This window comes from Rana temporaria, chromosome 13 (genome assembly GCF_905171775.1).
Source record: "Rana temporaria chromosome 13, aRanTem1.1, whole genome shotgun sequence".
NCBI lineage: Eukaryota > Metazoa > Chordata > Amphibia > Anura > Ranidae > Rana > Rana temporaria.
In genome coordinates, this window is record NC_053501.1 from 41279612 (window position 1) to 41300822 (window position 21211).

Below are 21211 nucleotides of genomic sequence, written 5' to 3' on the forward strand. Positions count from 1 at the left end.
ATATTCTACGCCAAACTCAACGGAAGCGCCACCTAGCGGCCAGCGTAAATATTGCACCCTAAGATACAACGGCGTAGGAGACTTACTCGTATCTTAGCCTAATTTAAGCGTATCTGGTTTCCAGAATACGCTTAAATTTAGGACGGCGTAGATTCCGAGTTACGACGGCGTATCTACTGATACGCCGGCGTAACCCTACGTGAATCCAGCTATTTGTGCGTATGTGGCTTTAGTGCCCCCCCACACTCTGTACAATGTTCATTCATGAATCAGGTCAGGCACTACATAGGAGATTGTATAGCCGCGTATGATGTTATTATTGTGAACGTCGTGGTGTGATGGCGCTGCCCTAGGTGACAGCGCAGTACTACGGGGACTGGGGGGGGGAGGAAGCGGAGGATCAGCTGAGGGGAGGGGGCGGAGCTCACAGCGGCCCCGCAACTTGACTCCAAACAGCTCGGCGCTGCCATGTCTGGATGACGAGAGGCGGACGGAGCGGAGGACAGGCTGGGCCCTCAGCCGCCACCATGAAGAGGGACAAGGGATGCGGCATGAGGTCAGCCGTCGGCTTCCTGTCCCGGAGAGGCCTGCACGGAGACCCGGTCCTGAAGGAGGACTTCCAGAGGAGGAGGCTGCAGGCCTGTAGGAACCTCTACAAGAAGGACCTACTGGGCCACTTCGGATGTGTCAACGCCATCGAGTTCTCCAACAACGGGGGACACCTACTGGTGTCAGGTGAGTCACCCGCACCCCGATTTCCAATCTTATTACCCTCTGCCCGGAGGGGGCGGGGCTAACAGCGAGCCCCACCAATCCCCGTCACCGGGTCAGCAGTCATGGCCTCTCAGGCTGGACTCGGCTGTCAGTCAGAGATTTCCTCAGTCGTACAATGTGTGAGGGGAGCCTATGGGGAGGCCATACTTCCTTGTTTTCATATGACAATCACTGGGGACGCCTCCCTTCACTTCCTGTCCAGGAGAAGCAACAGGAAGTGAGAGGAATATCCCTTTCTCCCTCTTAGACCGGTGTCACCACAACAGGTGTCCCCATTGGAAGCTTTCCCTGCACCCTCACAGGCATTAACCACTTGTCTACCAAATCTGTATAGAGATACAGGGTACCACATCCTCTTACAATGCTATAGAGCGCGGGTCTCCAAACTTTATAAACAAAGGGCCTGTTTACTGTCAGTAAGAGTTTAGGGGGACGGCACTGTGACCAGGGGGCGTAGACAATGTCCCATCTTTTGTGTCAGGGGAAGAAATAGTGTCCCATCTTTGGTGTCAGTGGAAGAAATAGTGTCCCCATCTTTGGTGTCAGTGGAAGAAATAGTGTCCCATCTTTGGTGTCAGTTCAAAAAATAGTGTCCCCATTGTTGGTGTCAGTTCAAGAAATAGTGTCCCATCTTTGGTGTCAGTTCAAGAAATAGTGTCCCATCTTTGGTGTCAGTTCAAGAAATAGTGTCCCATCTTTGGTGTCAGTAGAAGAAATAGTGTCCCATTGTTGGTGTCAGTGGAAGAAATAGTGTCCCATTGTTGGTGTCAGTTCAAGAAATAGTGTCCCATCTTTGGTGTCAGGGGAAGAAATAGTGTCCCATCTTTGGTGTCAGGGGAAGAAATAGTGTCCCATCTTTGGTGTCAGGGGAAGAAATAGTGTCCCATTTTTGGTGTCAGTTCAAGAAATAGTGTCCCATTGTTGGTGTCAGTTCAAGAAATAGTGTTACATTGTTGGTGTCAGTTCAAGAAATAGTGTCCCATTGTTGGCGTTGGTTCAAGAAATAGTGTCCCATTGTTGGCGTTGGTTCAAGAAATAGTGTCCCATTGTTGGTGTCGGTACAAGAAATGGTGTCCCATTGTTGGTGTCGGTACAAGAAATGGTGTCCCATTGTTGGTGTCGGTACAAGAAATAGTGTCCCATTGTTGGTGTCAGTTCAAGAAATAGTGTCCCATTGTTGGTGTCAGTTCAAGAAATAGTGTCCCATTGTTGGTGTCAGTGGAAGAAAAAAATGTCCCATTGTTGGAGTCGGTTCAAGAAATAGTGTCCCATTGTTGGTGTCGGTTCAAGAAATAGTGTCCCATTTTTGGTGTCAGTTCAAGAAATAGTGTCCCATTGTTGGCGTTGGTTCAAGAAATAGTGTCCCATTGTTGGTGTCAGTTCAAGAAATAGTGTCCCCATTGTTGGTGTCACTGGAAGAAATAGTGTCCCATTGTTGGTGTCAGTTCAAGAAATAGTGTCCCATTGATGGTGTCAGTTCAAGAAATAGTGTCCCATTGTTGGCGTTGGTTCAAGAAATAGTGTCCCATTGTTGGTGTCAGTTCAAGAAATAGTGTCCCATTGTTGGTGTCAGTTCAAGAAATAGTGTCCCCATTGTTGGTGTCAGTTCAAGAAATAGTGTCCCCATTGTTGGTGTCAGTTCAAGAAATAGTGTCCCCATTGTTGGCGTTGGTACAAGAAATAGTGTCTCATTGTTGGTGTCCGTTCAAGAAATAGTGTCCCATTGTTGGTGTCAGTTCAAGAAATAGTGTCCCATTGTTGGCGTTGGTTCAAGAAATAGTGTCTCATTGTTGGTGTCCGTTCAAGAAATAGTGTCCCATTGTTGGTGTCAGTTCAAGAAATAATGTCCCATTGTTGGTGTCACTGGAAGAAATAGTGTCCCATTGTTGGTGTCAGTTCAAGAAATAGTGTCCCATTGTTGGTGTCAGTTCAAGAAATAGTGTCCCATTGTTGGTGTCAGTTCAAGAAATAGTGTCTCATTGTTGGTGTCCGTTCAAGAAATAGTGTCCCATTGTTGGTGTCGGTTCAAGAAATAATGTCCCATTGTTGGTGTCAGTTCAAGAAATAGTGTCCCATTGTTGGTGTCAGTTCAAGAAATAGTGTCCCATTGTTGGTGTCAGTTCAAGAAATAGTGTCCCATTGTTGGCGTTGGTTCAAGAAATAGTGTCCCATTGTTGGCGTTGGTTCAAGAAATAGTGTCCCATTGTTGGTGTCGGTACAAGAAATGGTGTCCCATTGTTGGTGTCAGTACGAGAAATAGTGTCCCATTGTTGGTGTCAGTTCAAGAAATAGTGTCCCATTGTTGGTGTCAGTTCAAGAAATGGTGTCAGTTCAAGAAATAGTGTCCCCATTGTTGGTGTCGGTACAAGAAATAGTGTCCCCATTGTTGGTGTCAGTGGAAGAAATAGTGTCCCCATTGTTGGTGTCAGTTCAAGAAATAGTGTCCCCATTGTTGGTGTCGGTACAAGAAATAGTGTCCCCATTGTTGGTGTCAGTGGAAGAAATAGTGTCCCCATTGTTGGTGTCAGTTCAAGAAATAATGTCCCATTGTTGGTGTCAGTTCAAGAAATAGTGTCCCATTGTTGGTGTCAGTTCAAGAAATAGTGTCCCATTGTTGGCGTTGGTTCAAGAAATAGTGTCCCATTGTTGGTGTCAGTGGAAGAAAAAAATGTCCCATTGTTGGTGTCGGTTCAAGAAATAGTGTCCCATTGTTGGTGTCAGTTCAAGAAATAGTGTCCCATTGTTGGTGTCACTGGAAGAAATAGTGTCCCATTGTTGGTGTCAGTTCAAGAAATAGTGTCCCATTGTTGGTGTCAGTTCAAGAAATAGTGTCCCATTGTTGGTGTCAGTTCAAGAAATGGTGTCAGTTCAAGAAATATTGTCCCCATTGTTGGTGTCGGTACAAGAAATAGTGTCCCCATTGTTGGTGTCAGTGGAAGAAATAGTGTCCCCATTGTTGGTGTCAGTGGAAGAAATAGTGTCCCATTGTTGGTGTCAGTTCAAGAAATAATGTCCCATTGTTGGCGTTGGTTCAAGAAATAGTGTCCCATTGTTGGTGTCAGTTCAAGAAATAGTGTCCCATTGTTGGCGTTGGTTCAAGAAATAGTGTCCCATTGTTGGTGTCAGTTCAAGAAATAGTGTCCCCATTGTTGGTGTCACTGGAAGAAATAGTGTCCCATTGTTGGTGTCAGTTCAAGAAATAGTGTCCCATTGTTGGTGTCAGTTCAAGAAATAGTGTCCCATTGTTGGCGTTGGTTCAAGAAATAGTGTCCCATTGTTGGTGTCAGTTCAAGAAATAGTGTCCCATTGTTGGTGTCAGTTCAAGAAATAGTGTCCCCATTGTTGGTGTCAGTTCAAGAAATAGTGTCCCCATTGTTGGTGTCAGTTCAAGAAATAGTGTCCCCATTGTTGGCGTTGGTACAAGAAATAGTGTCTCATTGTTGGTGTCCGTTCAAGAAATAGTGTCCCATTGTTGGTGTCAGTTCAAGAAATAGTGTCCCATTGTTGGCGTTGGTTCAAGAAATAGTGTCTCATTGTTGGTGTCCGTTCAAGAAATAGTGTCCCATTGTTGGTGTCAGTTCAAGAAATAATGTCCCATTGTTGGTGTCACTGGAAGAAATAGTGTCCCATTGTTGGTGTCAGTTCAAGAAATAGTGTCCCATTGTTGGTGTCAGTTCAAGAAATAGTGTCCCATTGTTGGTGTCAGTTCAAGAAATAGTGTCCCCATTGTTGGTGTCAGTTCAAGAAATAGTGTCTCATTGTTGGTGTCCGTTCAAGAAATAGTGTCCCATTGTTGGTGTCGGTTCAAGAAATAATGTCCCATTGTTGGTGTCAGTTCAAGAAATAGTGTCCCATTGTTGGTGTCAGTTCAAGAAATAGTGTCCCATTGTTGGTGTCAGTTCAAGAAATAGTGTCCCATTGTTGGCGTTGGTTCAAGAAATAGTGTCCCATTGTTGGCGTTGGTTCAAGAAATAGTGTCCCATTGTTGGTGTCGGTACAAGAAATGGTGTCCCATTGTTGGTGTCAGTACGAGAAATAGTGTCCCATTGTTGGTGTCAGTTCAAGAAATAGTGTCCCATTGTTGGTGTCAGTTCAAGAAATGGTGTCAGTTCAAGAAATAGTGTCCCCATTGTTGGTGTCGGTACAAGAAATAGTGTCCCCATTGTTGGTGTCAGTGGAAGAAATAGTGTCCCCATTGTTGGTGTCAGTTCAAGAAATAATGTCCCATTGTTGGTGTCAGTTCAAGAAATAGTGTCCCATTGTTGGTGTCAGTTCAAGAAATAGTGTCCCATTGTTGGCGTTGGTTCAAGAAATAGTGTCCCATTGTTGGTGTCAGTGGAAGAAAAAAATGTCCCATTGTTGGTGTCGGTTCAAGAAATAGTGTCCCATTGTTGGTGTCAGTTCAAGAAATAGTGTCCCATTGTTGGTGTCACTGGAAGAAATAGTGTCCCATTGTTGGTGTCAGTTCAAGAAATAGTGTCCCATTGTTGGTGTCAGTTCAAGAAATAGTGTCCCATTGTTGGTGTCAGTTCAAGAAATGGTGTCAGTTCAAGAAATATTGTCCCCATTGTTGGTGTCGGTACAAGAAATAGTGTCCCCATTGTTGGTGTCAGTGGAAGAAATAGTGTCCCCATTGTTGGTGTCAGTGGAAGAAATAGTGTCCCATTGTTGGTGTCAGTTCAAGAAATAATGTCCCATTGTTGGTGTCAGTTCAAGAAATAGTGTCCCATTGTTGGTGTCAGTTCAAGAAATAGTGCCCCATTGTTGGTGTCAGTTCAAGAAATAGTGTCCCATTGTTGGTGTCAGTGGAAGAAATAGTGCCCCATTGTTGGTAAAGGTGGGCTATACCTTTTAACCACTTGCCGTCTGCGCTATAGCCAAAACATGGCAACAGTGCGCTTGTCCAGTTCTGGGAGGACGTCTTCCAAGAACCCCGCCCCCTTGGGTGCCCATCGAGCACGCTCTGTGACCACTGTGTCTTTTAGACACACCTGATCACATATCAGGGTAAAGGGCCAATCACAGTAGCCCATTACCATGTGATCAGCTGTGTCCAATCTCAGCTGATCACATGTAAACAGACTTGCCGGGTGTGAGGAAAGGACAGCTGATAACCAGCAAGGCTCTCAAAACACTCTTTACACTGATCCAGGCATTACCTGCGTTATGAACTTTGTTCTTAAAGTGGCGGTCCTGCGGGTATTCGTTTTTTTTGTTTTTTTTACATGCTTCTGGCGCTCTTACCTTGGTTAATCTGCTACTCATGTGTCCTAATATTAGAACCGCCAGCATCGTCATTCTGCCGCAAAAGATCTTTTATAAAAAATCTTAGATAGACGTTTCCATCTTGCTTGTGGGCACTCCTGAAGCCCACAAGCAAATCCTTACGGGATACGGTGAATACTGATGTCCCAGCATTCACCGCTCTATCCGGCGAGCGGCGCCGTCAACACTACACAGTTGCCATCACAACGGCCGGCGTCCTGAGAAGTTCACGCCCCGTTGTGACGACATACACTGCATCTTTTCTATCAGCCAGAGCTCAGAACGTGCACTGAGCAGCTGATAGAAAAGGGAAGTGTGTTCCCTTACTTAAAATGGCGAATTAGTATCCTTTCTCGTCACATGACCCGCTTGCCGAGTCACGTGACTTGCGGGATTACAGTATAGATCGTCTCCTGGGAGTCTCAACACATCACTCCCAGGAGACATTGCGAACAGCCAGGGAAATATAACAACACGCCCACTCCCGCGGGGAATAAACCAGGAAGCCAGATTGAATGAAGGATTATAAAGGTAAACATTGCCTTACGGAAAAAATAAAACGATGGATTGCACATATATGTATGCTGCTGCTATCAGTCAGACAAACTTCATATTTAGGGTGAACCTCCGCTTTAAGGTGAATTTGTATGTAAGTTGGAACAGGTACCTTTTTTTTTAAAGTGTAACTCCGGCCCAAAAAACATTTTTTTTTCTGATTTTGGATAGTATAGGGAAGGGCCAACACCCCTGTAACATTTGTTTTGCTGTCTGTGCCCCTGATCAGAAGATTTCACCTCACTTTCTGTCCCTTTGACAATTGGATTTTGACACATTTTGGGTTGTCGTGGAAACAAGGATTGGCGATAGAGCTTCAGTGGCGATACCTTTTCCCATGATAACTCTTATAGGAGAGAAGTTCCCTTCCTTGAGGTATATTTCCTCTCACTTCTGTAAGTATGAGTCGGATGTTTGTAACTCAGACTTCCTGGTGCAGCCTTTCAAAATGTTATTTTTTTGTTTAGCAAAAAATAAAAAACCCCAGTGGTGATTAAATACATCTAAAGAAAGTTCTGCCTGTCTCCAAAAAATGTTAAACATTTCATATGGGTACAGTGTGGCACGAGTCATTGAAAGTTGGCCTGGGCAGGAAGAGGATGAAAGTGTCCGGTACTGAAGTGGTTAAGAGCCAGTGACTGGTTTGGAAAGAGAAGTGACCTAGTGGCTTCCAAATCACTTTTACACGGCTCTCAAAGGGGCACCCATGTTGGTTCCTGGGCTCTCCTGTTCTACTGAAGAGTCTGGGTCCATGGCAAACTGCTTCCCCAGGTGAAAGCAGGGGGGATTTTCTGGGAAAGTCCAATTCCCAATCCCTAATGACCCCGGTATCAATGTGTATTGCGTCATTTCTGGGGTGACAGCTGTCATTCCTAAGTTAGTGTAGCCAAGCATGCAGCTATTCAAACACTGTATGTGCTTGGTTACTTGCATTAGAGGACAGGAGAGACATTGAAGGTCTAATAGACCCCCAAATCTTCATAAAGTGTACCTGTCACCTGCCTATGCTATCACATTTATAAACCCATATGTCGGGCATCACTAAATGGCGGCCCGCGGTCCGGTTTCCGGCCCCACTGACCATTCTACCCGGACCGCAGCCTCGCCTGTGTGTTTCTGTCGCCCGCCTTCCAATGCCGCTATATACACAGTATGGCAGGCGCGGTAGGTCTGTGCCTTCTCTGCACTCCCCTCTCCCCACACTGCCTGTCTGCCTTAAGCATACAAACATGAAGCACGACCGTGCTGGACAATGGGCGGGACTTTTTAAGTTGAAAAGTGTGTGATTGGTTGCTAGGCAGCGGGCCGGTCCCAGCAATAAATCACTCACTTTTAATGGGAAAGGTCCCGCCTATTGTCCAGAGCAGCCACACTTCATGTCCTGTGTGAATAAGGTAGGTTTTCTGTGTGGAGGGGGTGTGCAGTGCAGGACAGGGCTTGGGTTTGATATTGAGAGAGGACTGTGATGGGGGGGTCTGTGATTTGGGGTGATCAGTCTGTGATAGGGGGGATCTGTGATTGTGAGGGGGTTCAGTCTGTGATGGGGTGGTCTGTGATTGTGGGGGGGTTCAGTCTGTGATGGGGTGGTCTGTGAATGTGGGGGGGTTCAGTCTGTGATGGGGTGGTCTGTGAATGTGGGGGGGTTCAGTCTGTGATTGGGTGGTCTGTGATTGTGGGGGGGTTCAGTCTGTGATGGGGAGGGTCTGTGATTGGGGGGGTCCATCTGTGATTGGGGGATCAGTCTGTGATGGGGGGGTCTGTGATTGGGGGTTCAGTCTGTGATAGGGGGGTCTGTGATTTGGGGGGGGTCAGTCTGTGATAGGGGGGTCTGTGATGGGGGGGGGTCCATCTGTGATTAGGAGGATCAGTATGTGATGGGGGGGTCCATCTGTGATGGGGGGGGTCCAGTCTGTGATAGGGAGTATGTGATTTGGTGGGTCAGTCTGTGATAGGGGGGTCTGTGATGGGGGGGGGGGTCCATCTGTGATTAGGAGGATCAGTATGTGATGGGGGGGGATCAGTATGTGATGGGGGGGGTCAGTCTGTGATGGGGGGGGTCAGTCTGTGATGGGGGGGGTCAGTCTGTGATGGGGGGGGTCAGTCTGTGATGGGGGGGGTCAGTCTGTGATGGGGGGGGTCAGTCTGTGATGGGGGGGTCAGTCTGTGATGGGGGGGGTCAGTCTGTGATGGGGGGGTCAGTCTGTGATAGGGGGTCCATCTGTGATTGTGGGGATCAGTTTGTGATTGGTGGGTCAGTCTGTGATAGGGGGATCTGTGATTGTGTGGGGGGTTCAGTCTGTGATGGGGTGGTCTGTGATTGTAGGGGGGTGGGTTCAGTCTGTGATTGGGGCGGTCCATCTGTGATTGGGGGGATCAGTCTGTGATGGGGGGGCCTGTAATGGGGGGGGTTTGTGATGAGGCAGGGGGGATGTGATGTAAGGGGGGGACACTGATGTAAAAGGGGCTCTGTGTTTTTTTGCACTGGCAAAACACAGGTCTCTGCAAGGGCAATAGAAAACAATTGTTCACACTGCAACAGCGCCCCTGCGCGCTGAGCAGTGTGGTGCAAAATGCATACTATTTTTATGCATTTTGACATTTACATAAAGTCGAAAGAAAAAGAAGCACAAAGTGTGATGTGTGTGGGTCTTAAAGGTGTGTGCATGTGTGTGTGGTGGTGAAGGGGGGTGCTGTGAAGTGGAGCATATCATGTGGAGTCATAGCACTAATATGACATTCGGACCTCCGCTGGAAGAAATTTTTTCCGAGCGGACCCCCCTGAATTTTAATTCACTACCCCTGCCCTATGTGATAGAAATAAAGTAAACAATCGTATACAATAATTAAAAATAAAAATGTAAAGAAACAAATGAAAGCAGCCGTAAACACACTCCCACATAAAGTGAAGAGTAGGGCAAGCATGTATATGTAAACGTCAGTTGCGCCACACGTGTGAGGTATCGCTGTGAATGTTGAAGTGAGAGCAGTAATCCTTGGACCATAGTTCACGGTTAACTGTAAATCTGTAAAGGCTTTTTCAATTTTCCATAAGGGACACTTTGGGTAACATCGTGTTTTGTGATTCCACGTACAGTACAGACCAAAAGTTTGGACACACCTTCTCATTCAAAGAGTTTTCTTTATTTTCATGACTATGAAAATTGTAGATTCACACTGAAGGCGGGGGGGTCTCTGTACTGAGGGGAGGGGGGGTGTCTGCACCGAGGGGGTACTATAGTTGGTGGGGGGGGTGGAGATGTGGATATTCCAGTGGGGGGGGGGGGGGGAATGTGTATATTACAGTGGGGAGGGGGGAGATGTGTATATTACAGTGGGGGGGGGGGGGGGAGATGTGTATATTACAGTGGGGGGGGGGGAGATGTGTATATTCCAGTGGGGGGGAATTTTTTTTTTGTTTTTGCTGATCCGAAAAACTATCCGATCCGTGACTCCTGATCCGAAGAACGATCCGAACCGTGAGTTTTTTGATCCGTTGCACCCCTAGGGTCTGATAAGTCGAACTGTCCTCCAGACTCTATGGGCAGCTTTAAAAGAGATATGAAATACTACTAGCAATATCATATTTTATAAAGTGTATACAAGATCAGGTAAATTAACTAATATCCTCTTCTTTTAAAGTTTTTCTGTTGTCCATTGTTTGAGATAGTTTAATAAGGTGTAGCCCATTCGTTTACTAAGAACCAGAGTTATCTAATTATTTCAGGCCGGGTTCACACCATGTGCGGGGCACAGCACGGGGTCTGGTGCGTCCCCTTTCACCGTTTTTAGGTCAGAATTTTTATCTGAATCTGGACCTGAAACAGAGCCAAAGACACCTGCTGTGCGCTCCACAGCCGCTCCGGAGATGTGTGAACCCGCTCCATTGAGAGCCGGTCACACTCTTCTGTCATGCGAATCGGATGCGAGAAACTTCCGCATCCAATTTACATGTGTGAACAAGTGTGAACCCAGCCTAACTGATACAGAAGTGGCTGCATGGTTTAAAGCTGAGCTCCAGGCCAACATCAAAATACACAAAGTAACTATAAGGCAGCGGTTTTACCTGTCAAATGCTTTGTAAGCTTGCCCATCCAGTCCGGAGGTTTTAACAGCTCTGCCACACTACACAGCCCTATCTGGCAGAGCAGAAGTCCTGATTTTTTTTTTTTTTATAAACCCTATATTTAAAAAAAAAAAAAAAAACCTGCAAGACAAAGGCATAATGAGCTAGTATGCACAGCATACTAGCTCATTATGAATGATGCCTTTAGTAGCGGCACACTCGGTGCACCTGCAAGCCGTTGTCTACGGCGCATGTGCTGTCTTTCTTGGAAGTCTCTCCTTAACCGTGTAGGTTAAGGAGATATTTCTTGGACCTACAGGTAAGCCTTAATCTAGGCAAAGTGGTCTGTCAGGGTTTACAACCACTTTAAGTAACACAGGTCTCCTCATCACCTGCTGTATAGAGACTGCAGAAAGTTGATACCAAGGGAAATCAGGTACTGCTTGCATTTAAAAAACATGCTTAAAGCGGGGCTTCACCCTATTAATAAAAAATAAAAATAAAAATTTTTTTCCTCTAGCATAAAATGCGGCATAGTAACGCGAGCTACAGTATGCCTGTCTTTATTTTTTTATCCCCGTACTCACTGTGCAATCGTAGAGACAAGATTACGACTCCCAGCGGGGAATGGGCATTCCTATGGAGAGAGAAGGTGATTGACGGCCGGCTCTGGCACGTCACGCTTCTCCGGAAATAGCCGAAATAGGACTTGGCGCTTCACGGCGCCTGCGCATAGTCTGTGCGCAGGCGCCGTGAAGAGCCGAGACCTGTTCCGGCTGTCTTCGGGGAGCGTGACGTGCCAGAGCCGGCCGTCAATCACCTTCCCTCTCCATAGGAACGCCCATTCCCCGCGGGGAGTCGTAATCTTGTCTCTACGATTGCACAGTGAGTACGGGGATAAAAAAATAAAGACAGGCATACTGTAGCTCTACTATGCCGCATTTTATGCTAAAAAGTTGTTATGGAGGGTGAACCACCGCTTTTAAGAATGTATTATTGAATACAAAGTGGCATTCATTTGTACCTTATTTATCTGCCTGGAGTTCAGCTTTTATATATAACTTTAACTTAAATATCCTATTACTACAGAAACCCCCTATTTTCTCCAAGTTTATTTTTAAACTTTTTTTTTTTATGTTTAATGTTATTGTTTTTTTTTGCCCTGTTACAGGAGGAGATGACCGTCGAGTCTTACTGTGGCATATGGAGCAAGCCATTCACGCTACAGCCAAGCCCATACAACTGAAAGGAGAGCACCATTCAAATATCTTCTGCCTTGCTTTCAACAGTGGCAATACCAGAGTGTTCTCTGGAGGTAAGTACCAGAACCCCTTCTAAAAACTGGTACGGTACAGCCAGGTCACATTCCTTTAGCTCATCTGCTTTCGTAAAAGACAACTTGTATATAAGGAAACGACATCAAATACATTGCTTCAGATTTAGTTATTTTTCATTGGCCTGTATTTGCAGTTTTATAGCTTCGCATAAATTATGCTGTCAGGGAAAATGAAAACCCGATTTTTAGATTAATCAAAAAGCATATATTTAAACTGAGGTTATATAAAGCTCTGATGTTGTAATGTCTTACAGTTAGCCCACAGCGGCAGAACTTCTTGTATCCAAGCATATTATGCTGCAGAGAAGGACTGCTGCTGTCTGTATTAGAGCAGTGGTCCCTCTGCAGCAGTTTGATTTGCCCCTCACTGTAGAGGAGCTAAAGCTGCCCAATTGGCAATGACCACACTCCCTGCTAATTGGAGGGCTGGTCTGACTGTAGGGGGGGGCATGTCAGACAGCTGCGTGCACGTGTATCATGCTTTTAAATGGTAGTAAAGTCATTTGTGGTACTTTTACCTACAGGAAAGCTTATAATAAAGCTTACCTGTAGGTAAAATGAATATCTCCTAAGCGTACACCGTTTAGGAGATAATCCACAAAGCAAAAGCCGGTGATCTCACCAGTGCATGCACTCTGAAGGAAATTACACACCGTGCCGTTCCTTCGGAGGTCTGTGCCGTAAGCCGTGACTCGCGTGCACATGTGCGGGAGTGACGTCATCGCGGCTCAGCCAGTCAACTGGAGTCTACAAACCCGAAGGAAGACCGGGTGAAGATGGAAGCCCTGTCAGTGCTGACAGAGTGCTGCTGGATGGCTTAATTTTAAGAGAAGTCTCTTATAATGCGCTTGTATGCGATGCATACTAGCACATTATGACATTGCCTTGCAGGGTGAACTTTTAGAGGCTTTTCTTTCCTAGGCTTGACAAAGCAGGAGAGCCGTTCAAGATGAGGAGAGTGTTCTTCAGATAATAATTAGAAAATATTGCCTACTATTTATGGATAGTTTATTTACTTGCAGCCTGGTTTAAGTCGTCTTTACTTGCCTTATAGGGAATGATGAACAAGTGATCCTCCATGACGTTGAAACGTATGTACTAATAATGTCAGTATCTGTGATCCATGAATTTATATACAACACTTTATTTTGATCTACAATATTTTCTTATCTTTATGTAGTGGTGAGTCATTGGATGTGTTCGCTCATGAAGAGGCAGTATACGGCCTGTCTGTCAGTCCTGTGAATGATAACGTGTTTGCTAGTTCATCGGATGATGGCAGAGTATTGATATGGGACATTCGGGAGTCTCCACAAGCAGGTAAGAAGGTTCATTTTATCACTTTGGGTAAAAATATAATTCCACCCAACATAAGTTGTTGGCTGTTGATGAAAATGTGAACTAAGTGTACTCCGGTGACCCACAGGAGAAGTATAGTCAAAGAAGCTTTGAGGGGCTAATCATTGATGTCATTAAAAAAAAAAGAGATAAAAGAAATAAACCAAAGAAATATAGTTGTGAAAACTAGGGTTTTCCCGATACCAGTATCGGTATCGGGACCGATACCGAGTATTTGCGCTAGTACTCGTACTCGTGCAAATACTCCCGATACCAAAATAGAATACTTTTTTTTTTTTTTGTGACATCGAGTGGTGCATAGAGGCAGGGCCGGATTAACCGTGGGGCTGATGGAGCTGCAGCTCCAGGCCCCCATCATAATATAGGCCCAAACTTAATTCTCTCACCAGGGCCCGGCGGCCGGCCGACGACCGCTATATAATAAATCCACACGTCCAGGCAGCTGCAGCCTGAATTATGATATAGGCCCAATTGACGCAGTGAACAACATTTAATCGAGGGCCGTGGGCCGCGAGTAGCTGCTATGATTCACAGAAGAGCCGCGGCTATCCACAACAACACAGCCTCTTGTAGCGCGGGCGGTGCCAGTGCGCCGAGGCTGAGCGTGCTCCTCCCCTTCAGTACTCTACTGAACACAGACACTGACTGTAGGCGGAGCTTGACGTCCCCCGGCGGCGTGCGTGACGTCATCCAGAGGCCGTCCTAGGAGTCTCCATTTCCTTGCGAAAGGACCGCACGATCGACAGGAAAAGTACAGTAAAAAGCAAGTAAGCCATGAGCGCTGGGGAAGTCACTGTCATACAGATGAGATGATGTTTAATTGTGCAGAAGCAGTGTGGGTACAGTACTGGCTGCAACGAACCTGAAGTGGTTAACTTTTTTTTTTTGGGGGGGGGGTGCTATATCAGTGCAGGGAGGCAGCTTATTAGTGCATTTCATCAGTGCCACATTTATGAGTGCCATCCAATCAATGCCAGTGCCACCTATCAGTGCCATCCATTTATGAGTGCCATCCAATCAATGCCAGTGCCACCTATCAGTGCCATTGGATGGCACTGATAGGTGGCACTGGCATTGATTGAATGGCACTCATAAATGGATGGCACTGATAGGTGGCACTGGCATTGATTGGGTGGCACTGATGAGATGCACTAATAAGTTGCCTCCCTGCACTGATGCACTAATGGGCACTGATCTGCACTGATAGGTGGCACTGGTTAGCTGCACTTTTGGGCACTGGCACCGATGAGCTGCACTGATAGGTGGCACTGGCAGTGATCACTCCTTCAATGATATGTAGTTTTCCAGTACCGTATGCTAAAAAACAGCCCCACGCCATGATGTACCAGTTCTTCATAATTCTAACGAAAATATCCTTAGTCTGTATTGTGGTTTGAAAACGGTCACATGACATTTAAAAAAAGTATCGGTATTCGGTATCGGCGACTACTTGAAAAAAAGTATCGGTACTTGTACTCAGTCCTAAAAAAGTGGTATCGGGACAACCCTAGTGAAAACCAGCTGCAGGCACACTAAGCCCCGTTCACTCAGGGTCGACTTGTCATGTGATTTGACAGTTCCAAATCGCATGACAAGTCGCACCCCATTGCTGGCAATGGAGCCATTCATATCGCCACAATTCATGTTGCAGCAATTATGACAAAGGTTCCTGCGCTACTTTTTACTGATTTCTTTGTGACTTGCATAGCCTTCTGTTAATGAAGTTGTAAGCCACAATGAAATCGGCAGTGCAAATCGCACCAATGTACGGCACTCAGAATCTGGTGCCGCTGTGCATGGTAGCCAATCTGCTTCTAGTTTTAGCTTGTTCAATTAGGCTTTGGCAATAACATCTCTAAGCTGATTGGTTTCTATGCAAAGTTGCACCAGATTTTGCACTCTCCATCTTTAGTAAATAGCCCTCATTGTGCTGTACTAAACAAAATGATTATAGTGCAAAGATTAGTAAAATGCCAAAGAAGCTATTTAACATTAGAAAAAATACAAAACATATGAAAGTGAAAAAATGTCACTTGTAACTCAAAGTCCATGTGATTATCCCATTCTTCACTCAAATCAAATAAACCAGTGCATCATCCACCAATAAGGAGTGTAATAAACCATCACCAAAAATAAATGTATGGAGGCTTACCAGAGTTCCATGGCCTCCCTGGCACAATGTGGGCCACACCACTTCATAGTGAGTCAGATGCAAAACAACTCAAAGATATCAGATTGTTCCCACGTTAAGGGTAAAGGCAATCCCCAGGGCTGGTTGACAGGACTTCATCTGATGCCAAACTCCCTTGCACTTGCAACTCGGAAAAAAAAGAATAAAAGGTGACCCATGCTCCACATGATGTGAACCAGATACCATAATTTTATTAAAAACTATAAACTGCACAAAAAAAGCAGATACAGCGCTGTATAATCACTTCAACATGAAAGACACATCTAGATTGCGATGATGTCATGTGCATGGCCCCACTCTGACCAGTTCTGTCAAATATGACATTCTCAAAGGACTCTCCTTGTCCTTTGAGGTCTTTTGAGAATGTCATATTTGACAAAACCAGTCAGGGCAGGGCAACGCACATGACATCATCGCAATCTAGATGTGTCTCATGTTGAAGTGATTATACAGCGCTGTATCTGCCTTTTTTGTGCAGTTTATAGTTTTTAATAAAATTGTGTCGGTGTGAACCAGATATGTGGTGCATGGCTCTCCTTCCTTTTTTTTTTTTTTTTTTTTTTTTTTTTTAAATGACAAGTGCAAGAGAGTTTGACATCAAACTGGCCCTAGGGGGTCCTCTTTACCCTTAGTCCCCTTTCACACTTTTACGGCTTGTCACACGATTTGGGACTGCTCAGTAGTGTGACAAGTCGTTTCCCATGATTTCCAATGACAACTATTCATATTAGTACGACTTCGTGCCTACTTTAAAGTAGTCCCTGCACTACTTTGGTCCAACTTTGATGCGAGTCACACAGGCATTCCCTGAAATCGCAGCAAAATCACGCTACTTTGAAGTCGCAGTAGTGTGAAAGGGGCCTAAATATGAGAACAATCTGACATCTTTGGGTGGTTATGCATCTGATCTACTATCACCGTCCAGATGAAGCTACACTATTCCTTCTAGCGAAACGTGTTGTCACCATCGTCTTGTCACATGACGCCGTTGTTGTGATGCTCCCGGGAGTGCGTACTATAGACGTGGATGGGAGAGCCCCAATTGAGGACGACTTGCTGCCGAACGGCTAAACTATTACAAAGTCCCATATTGACAACTTAAACACTCACTGACTCCCACGTACGTGACATGGCCATACACAAATTTACCAATGGATCTGTGAGGGACGGAGACAACCCGACATCCTTAATGCAGGACGGTAAAGTACCTTCATTATAGGACAATTATTAAGCCCAAGGGTTCTTTGTACTGCTTAAATCTGCATGAAAGAAGCCTTTTCCCTTTGCAATTCCCAACCAAGTGCGCCTCCCCGATGCTCTTGACTGAGTGTCCTGGGGGCCCGAAGCGTTTACTTTGAAAAAATTTGAGTGTTCAAAGCAGGCCGATCGCCTGAATACTTCAGCAAGTTCATTGTTTGCCAGAGTGCGTGTCTTCTCATTAAAACGTACTCTAGTGATCTATTTACAATCAAGGGTACCTTTTGATATCTCCTTATTGGGACTTCCATGAGTCAATGTTAACATACACCAAGGACTTACTTTTGAAAATTCAAAATTCTTTCCCTCTAAGCTCAATATAAGGTCCTTTTGACTTGACTTTTCTTTGGACGGAATTATCGCGATAAATACCTCCTACCCCTGTAAAATTGGGAGCTGGATAAGATTATATCATACATTATATCAATACAATTGGCTTTTCTTTTCTCCCTCTATCTAGATCTTCACTGGGGCCACATGTGGCTAGGCTGTCACTTATGTAAACCCACTCTCATCCTTTCTAAACTACTGCCATAGTGCTGTTCTATAAGGATATAGATGCCTCCTGCATGTATCCCTACCTGGCGAATGTCTCCCCTCTGTCTGTTATGAGACCCAAAAAACTGCAGATTCTGTGGGTGGATCTGTTGTCTGGAGCTCGGTGGGTAGAGTTGTGATGTCAGTAGACTCCCCGCCCCCTTAATACTCCTTTTGTCAACATACATTTTCTCTTGTGTATTCCTTACACTAAATTCTGCTATGATCCCTAACATCCAGTCAAAATCCAGAAAAGTAACCACATGACTTCAGAAAAGGAGTGGGGGTGGAAATTAAAAAATAATGCCTGTCTCTAGGCTAGTGCATGAGATATGTAAATAACCTGATGTTGCAACTGTGATCAGCTCCGGGGACCGGTCGCGGGACTCCAGCGGCGATCGGGTCCGTGAGTCCCACGGTCACGGAGCTTCGGACCGGGTCGCGTGCATGCGACCCCACGGCTGGGCTTAAAGAGCCACGTACATGTACGTGCCCAGCCGTGCCATTCTGCTGACGTATATCGGCGTGAATGGGTCCTTAAGTGGTTAAAGAGGACGTACAGGTACGTGCTTGTGCCCAGCCGTGCCATTCTGCTGACGTATATCTGCAGGAGGCGGTCCTTAAGTGGTTAAGTTGCATTAGTGAAATAAATGAACTTTTGTACGATATTCAAATTTTTGGAGTTTCACCTGTATTATCTCCCACCTTCCTGGTGTTTTTTTTCTGCACTTAAAGAGGAAGTAAACCGTGAAAAAAAAAAAAAAAACCTGCAAGACAAAGCCATAATGAGCTGGTATGACTAACATACTAGCTCCATTATGCATTACTTACCTTAGATCGAAGCCCATGAATCCGTCCTCTGGCCGCATCCATCGCTCCCGGAGGTTACTTCCGGGTATCACTGCTCTGGGGCTGTGATTGGCCGGAGCGGTGATGACGTCACTCCGCGCGGGAGCCGTCAAACTCGGCATTGCCGAGACAACACTGATATTATGTGTTTATACAAACGTCTTTTAAATATGCTAACGCAGGCGCACACTTGTGCGACTCCGAGTGCAACTTTGGAGCGCGACTTTGATGCAACTTTGATTCAACATTTACACTGGCACTCAAGTTGCACCAAAGTAGTGCAGGAACCTTTTCAGTCACTGCGGCTTTATATGCTTTATAGAAATCTATGGACTGACATCTGTCATGCGACACAAGTGACACAAGTGTGAACAGGGCCTAAGAGACATGCTTGCATTTGTGATGGAAAAGCTTTTTGGTAGCTACAACTTGCATTTTTGGCCACAGTTCTCTTTGGCAGCAGGCAGAATTATTTGTGCACATGGGATACTTCAGGTACCACCTTATAGATTGGGAAGCAAGATGGTTGATGTATAGAAATGTCAGAAATTAAGGTTGGGCTATAAAGGGCGAGTCCATTTTGTCCAATGAAGTGATCTGTGCCATTAGAATTGACTTACAGTCAGGTCCATAAATATTGGGACATCGACACAATTCTAATCTTTTTGGCTCTATACACCACCACAATGGATTTGAAATGAAGCAAAGATGTGCTTTAACTGCAGACTTTCAGCTTTAATTTGAGGGTATTTACATCCAAATCAGATAAACGCTGTAGGAATTACAACAGTTTGTATATGTGCCTCCCACTTTTTAAGGGACCAAAAGTAATGGGACAGATTAACAATCATAAATCAAACTTTCACTTTTTAATACTTGGTTGCAAATCCTTTGCAGTCAATTACAGCCTGAAGTCTGGAAGGCATAGACATCACCAGACGCTGGGTTTCATCCCTGGTGATGCTCTGCCAGGCCTCTACTGCAACTGTCTTCAGTTCCTGTTTGTTCTTGGGGCATTTTCCCTTCAGTTTTGACTTCAGCATGTGAAATGCATGCTCAATCGGATTCAGGTCAGGTGATTGATTTGGCCATTGCATAACATTCTACCTCTTTCACCTAAACTCTTTGGTTGCTTTCGCAGTATGCTTCGGGTCATTGTCCATCTGCACTGTGAAGCGCCGTCCAATGAGTTCTGAATCATTTGGCTGAATATGAGCAGATAATAATATTGCCCGAAACACTTCAGAATTCATCCTGCTGCTTTTGTCAGCAGTCACATCGTCAATAAATGCAAGAGAACCAGTTCCATTGGCAGCCATACATGCCCACGCCATGACACTACCACCACCATGCTTCACTGATGAGGTGGTATGCTTTGGATCATGAGCAGTTCCTTTCCTTCTCCATACTCTTCTCTTCCCATCACTCTGGTACAAGTTGATCTTGGTCTCATCTGTCCATAGGATGTTGTTCCAGAACTGTGAAGGCTTTTTTAGATGTTGTTTGGCAAACTCTTATTTGGCCTTCCTGTTTTTGAGGCTCACCAATGGTTTACATCTTGTGGTGAACCCTCTGTATTCACTCTGGTGAAGTCTTCTCTTAATTGTTGACTTTGACACACCTACCTCCTGGAGAGTGTTCTTGATCTGGCCAACTGTTGTGAAGGGTGTTTTCTTCACCAGGGAAAGAATTATTCGCTCATCCACCACAGTTGTTTTCCGTGGTCTTCCGGGTCTTTTGGTGTTGCTGAGTTCACTGGTGTGTTCTTTCTTTTTAAGGATGTTCCAAACAGTTGATTTAGCCACACCTAATGTTTATGCTATCGCTCTGATAGGGTTGTTTTGTTTTTTCAGCCCAAGGATGGCTTGCTTCACTGATAGTGACAGCTCCTTGGATCTCGTATTGAGAGTTGACAGCAACAGATTCAGAATTCAAATAGCACACTTAAAATGAACTCTGGACCTTTTATCTGCTCCTTGTAAATGGGATAATGAGGGAATAACATACACCTGGCCATGGAACAGCTGAGCAGCCAATTGTCCCATTACTTTTGGTCCCTTTAAAAATGGGAGGCACATATACAAACTGTTTTAATTCCTACACTGTTCACCTGATTTGGATGTAAATGCCCTTAAATTAAAGCTGAAAGTCTGTTGTTAAATCACATCTTGTTTGTTTTATTTCAAATCCATTGTGGTGGTGTATAGAGCTAAAATGATTAGAATTGTGTTGATGTCCCAATATTTATGGACCTGTCTGTATAACTGAAATACAGCATTAGGGTGGATTGACCCTTTAAAACTGTGACTTGTGTTCTGGGAAAGCCATGATTCCTAATTGTCTTCTTTCCATCATTAGATCCTTTCTGCTTGGCACATTACCCATCGGCCTTCCACAGTGTCATGTTTAACCCTGTAGAGCCCAGGCTGTTGGCCACGGCTAACTCCAAGGAGGGAGTTGGACTCTGGGACATCAGGAAGCCACACAGGTGAGATACTGGTTTACATTCAAAGTGATTGGTCGCAAATGTTTCATATACCTATTTTTGCCCAGAGCACTTTTTAGTCCTGGTTCACATAGGTGCAATGCCGGAATACTGCGGGTTCCCGCATCACACCTGATTCGCAAGGCAGTTTCCATGTAATGACACCCCTATTTCAGTTCGCATTGAGAACTGACAGTTCGGACAGGAAGCTTATCGCATGGGTGTAAACACCCCTGCAATCCGATTCTGTTGCGGACCAAAAAAAAGGGTCCTGTGTGAGTTTGGTCTGAATGTGATGCAAATTCAGCCCTACTATCTGTATGGCTGGAATCGCATCGCACAGACATTGCATGTGATTTGCTGTGCAGTGCGAATCACATGCGATATCACACAGTGTGCCACTGTGAACAGAGCCTAAAATGCAACTTCTATGCAGTATTGCAGGTAGGTTGTAGATTTACTGCAAAGAGTTTAAATTTAGAGTAGTCAGTAGTTTCTAAGTAAAGGGAACTGTTTTGTCTCCAATATTGTCAGTGGTGA

At 45.2% G+C, this 21211-nt stretch overlaps 1 protein-coding gene across 1 annotated transcript in view; it reads left to right on the forward strand.

Moving 5' to 3' along the window:
* Positions 1–406: 406 nt before the first annotated feature.
* DCAF5 (DDB1 and CUL4 associated factor 5) overlaps positions 407–21211 on the forward strand; it is a 56733-nt gene continuing 35928 nt past the window's right edge. The window contains exons 1-5 of the mRNA XM_040332946.1: positions 407–735; positions 11829–11972; positions 13048–13084; positions 13174–13313; positions 20545–20674. Coding sequence (XP_040188880.1) covers positions 477–735; positions 11829–11972; positions 13048–13084; positions 13174–13313; positions 20545–20674 — 710 coding nt within the window. The 5' untranslated portion in view covers positions 407–476. The remainder of the gene's footprint in view (positions 736–11828; positions 11973–13047; positions 13085–13173; positions 13314–20544; positions 20675–21211) is intronic.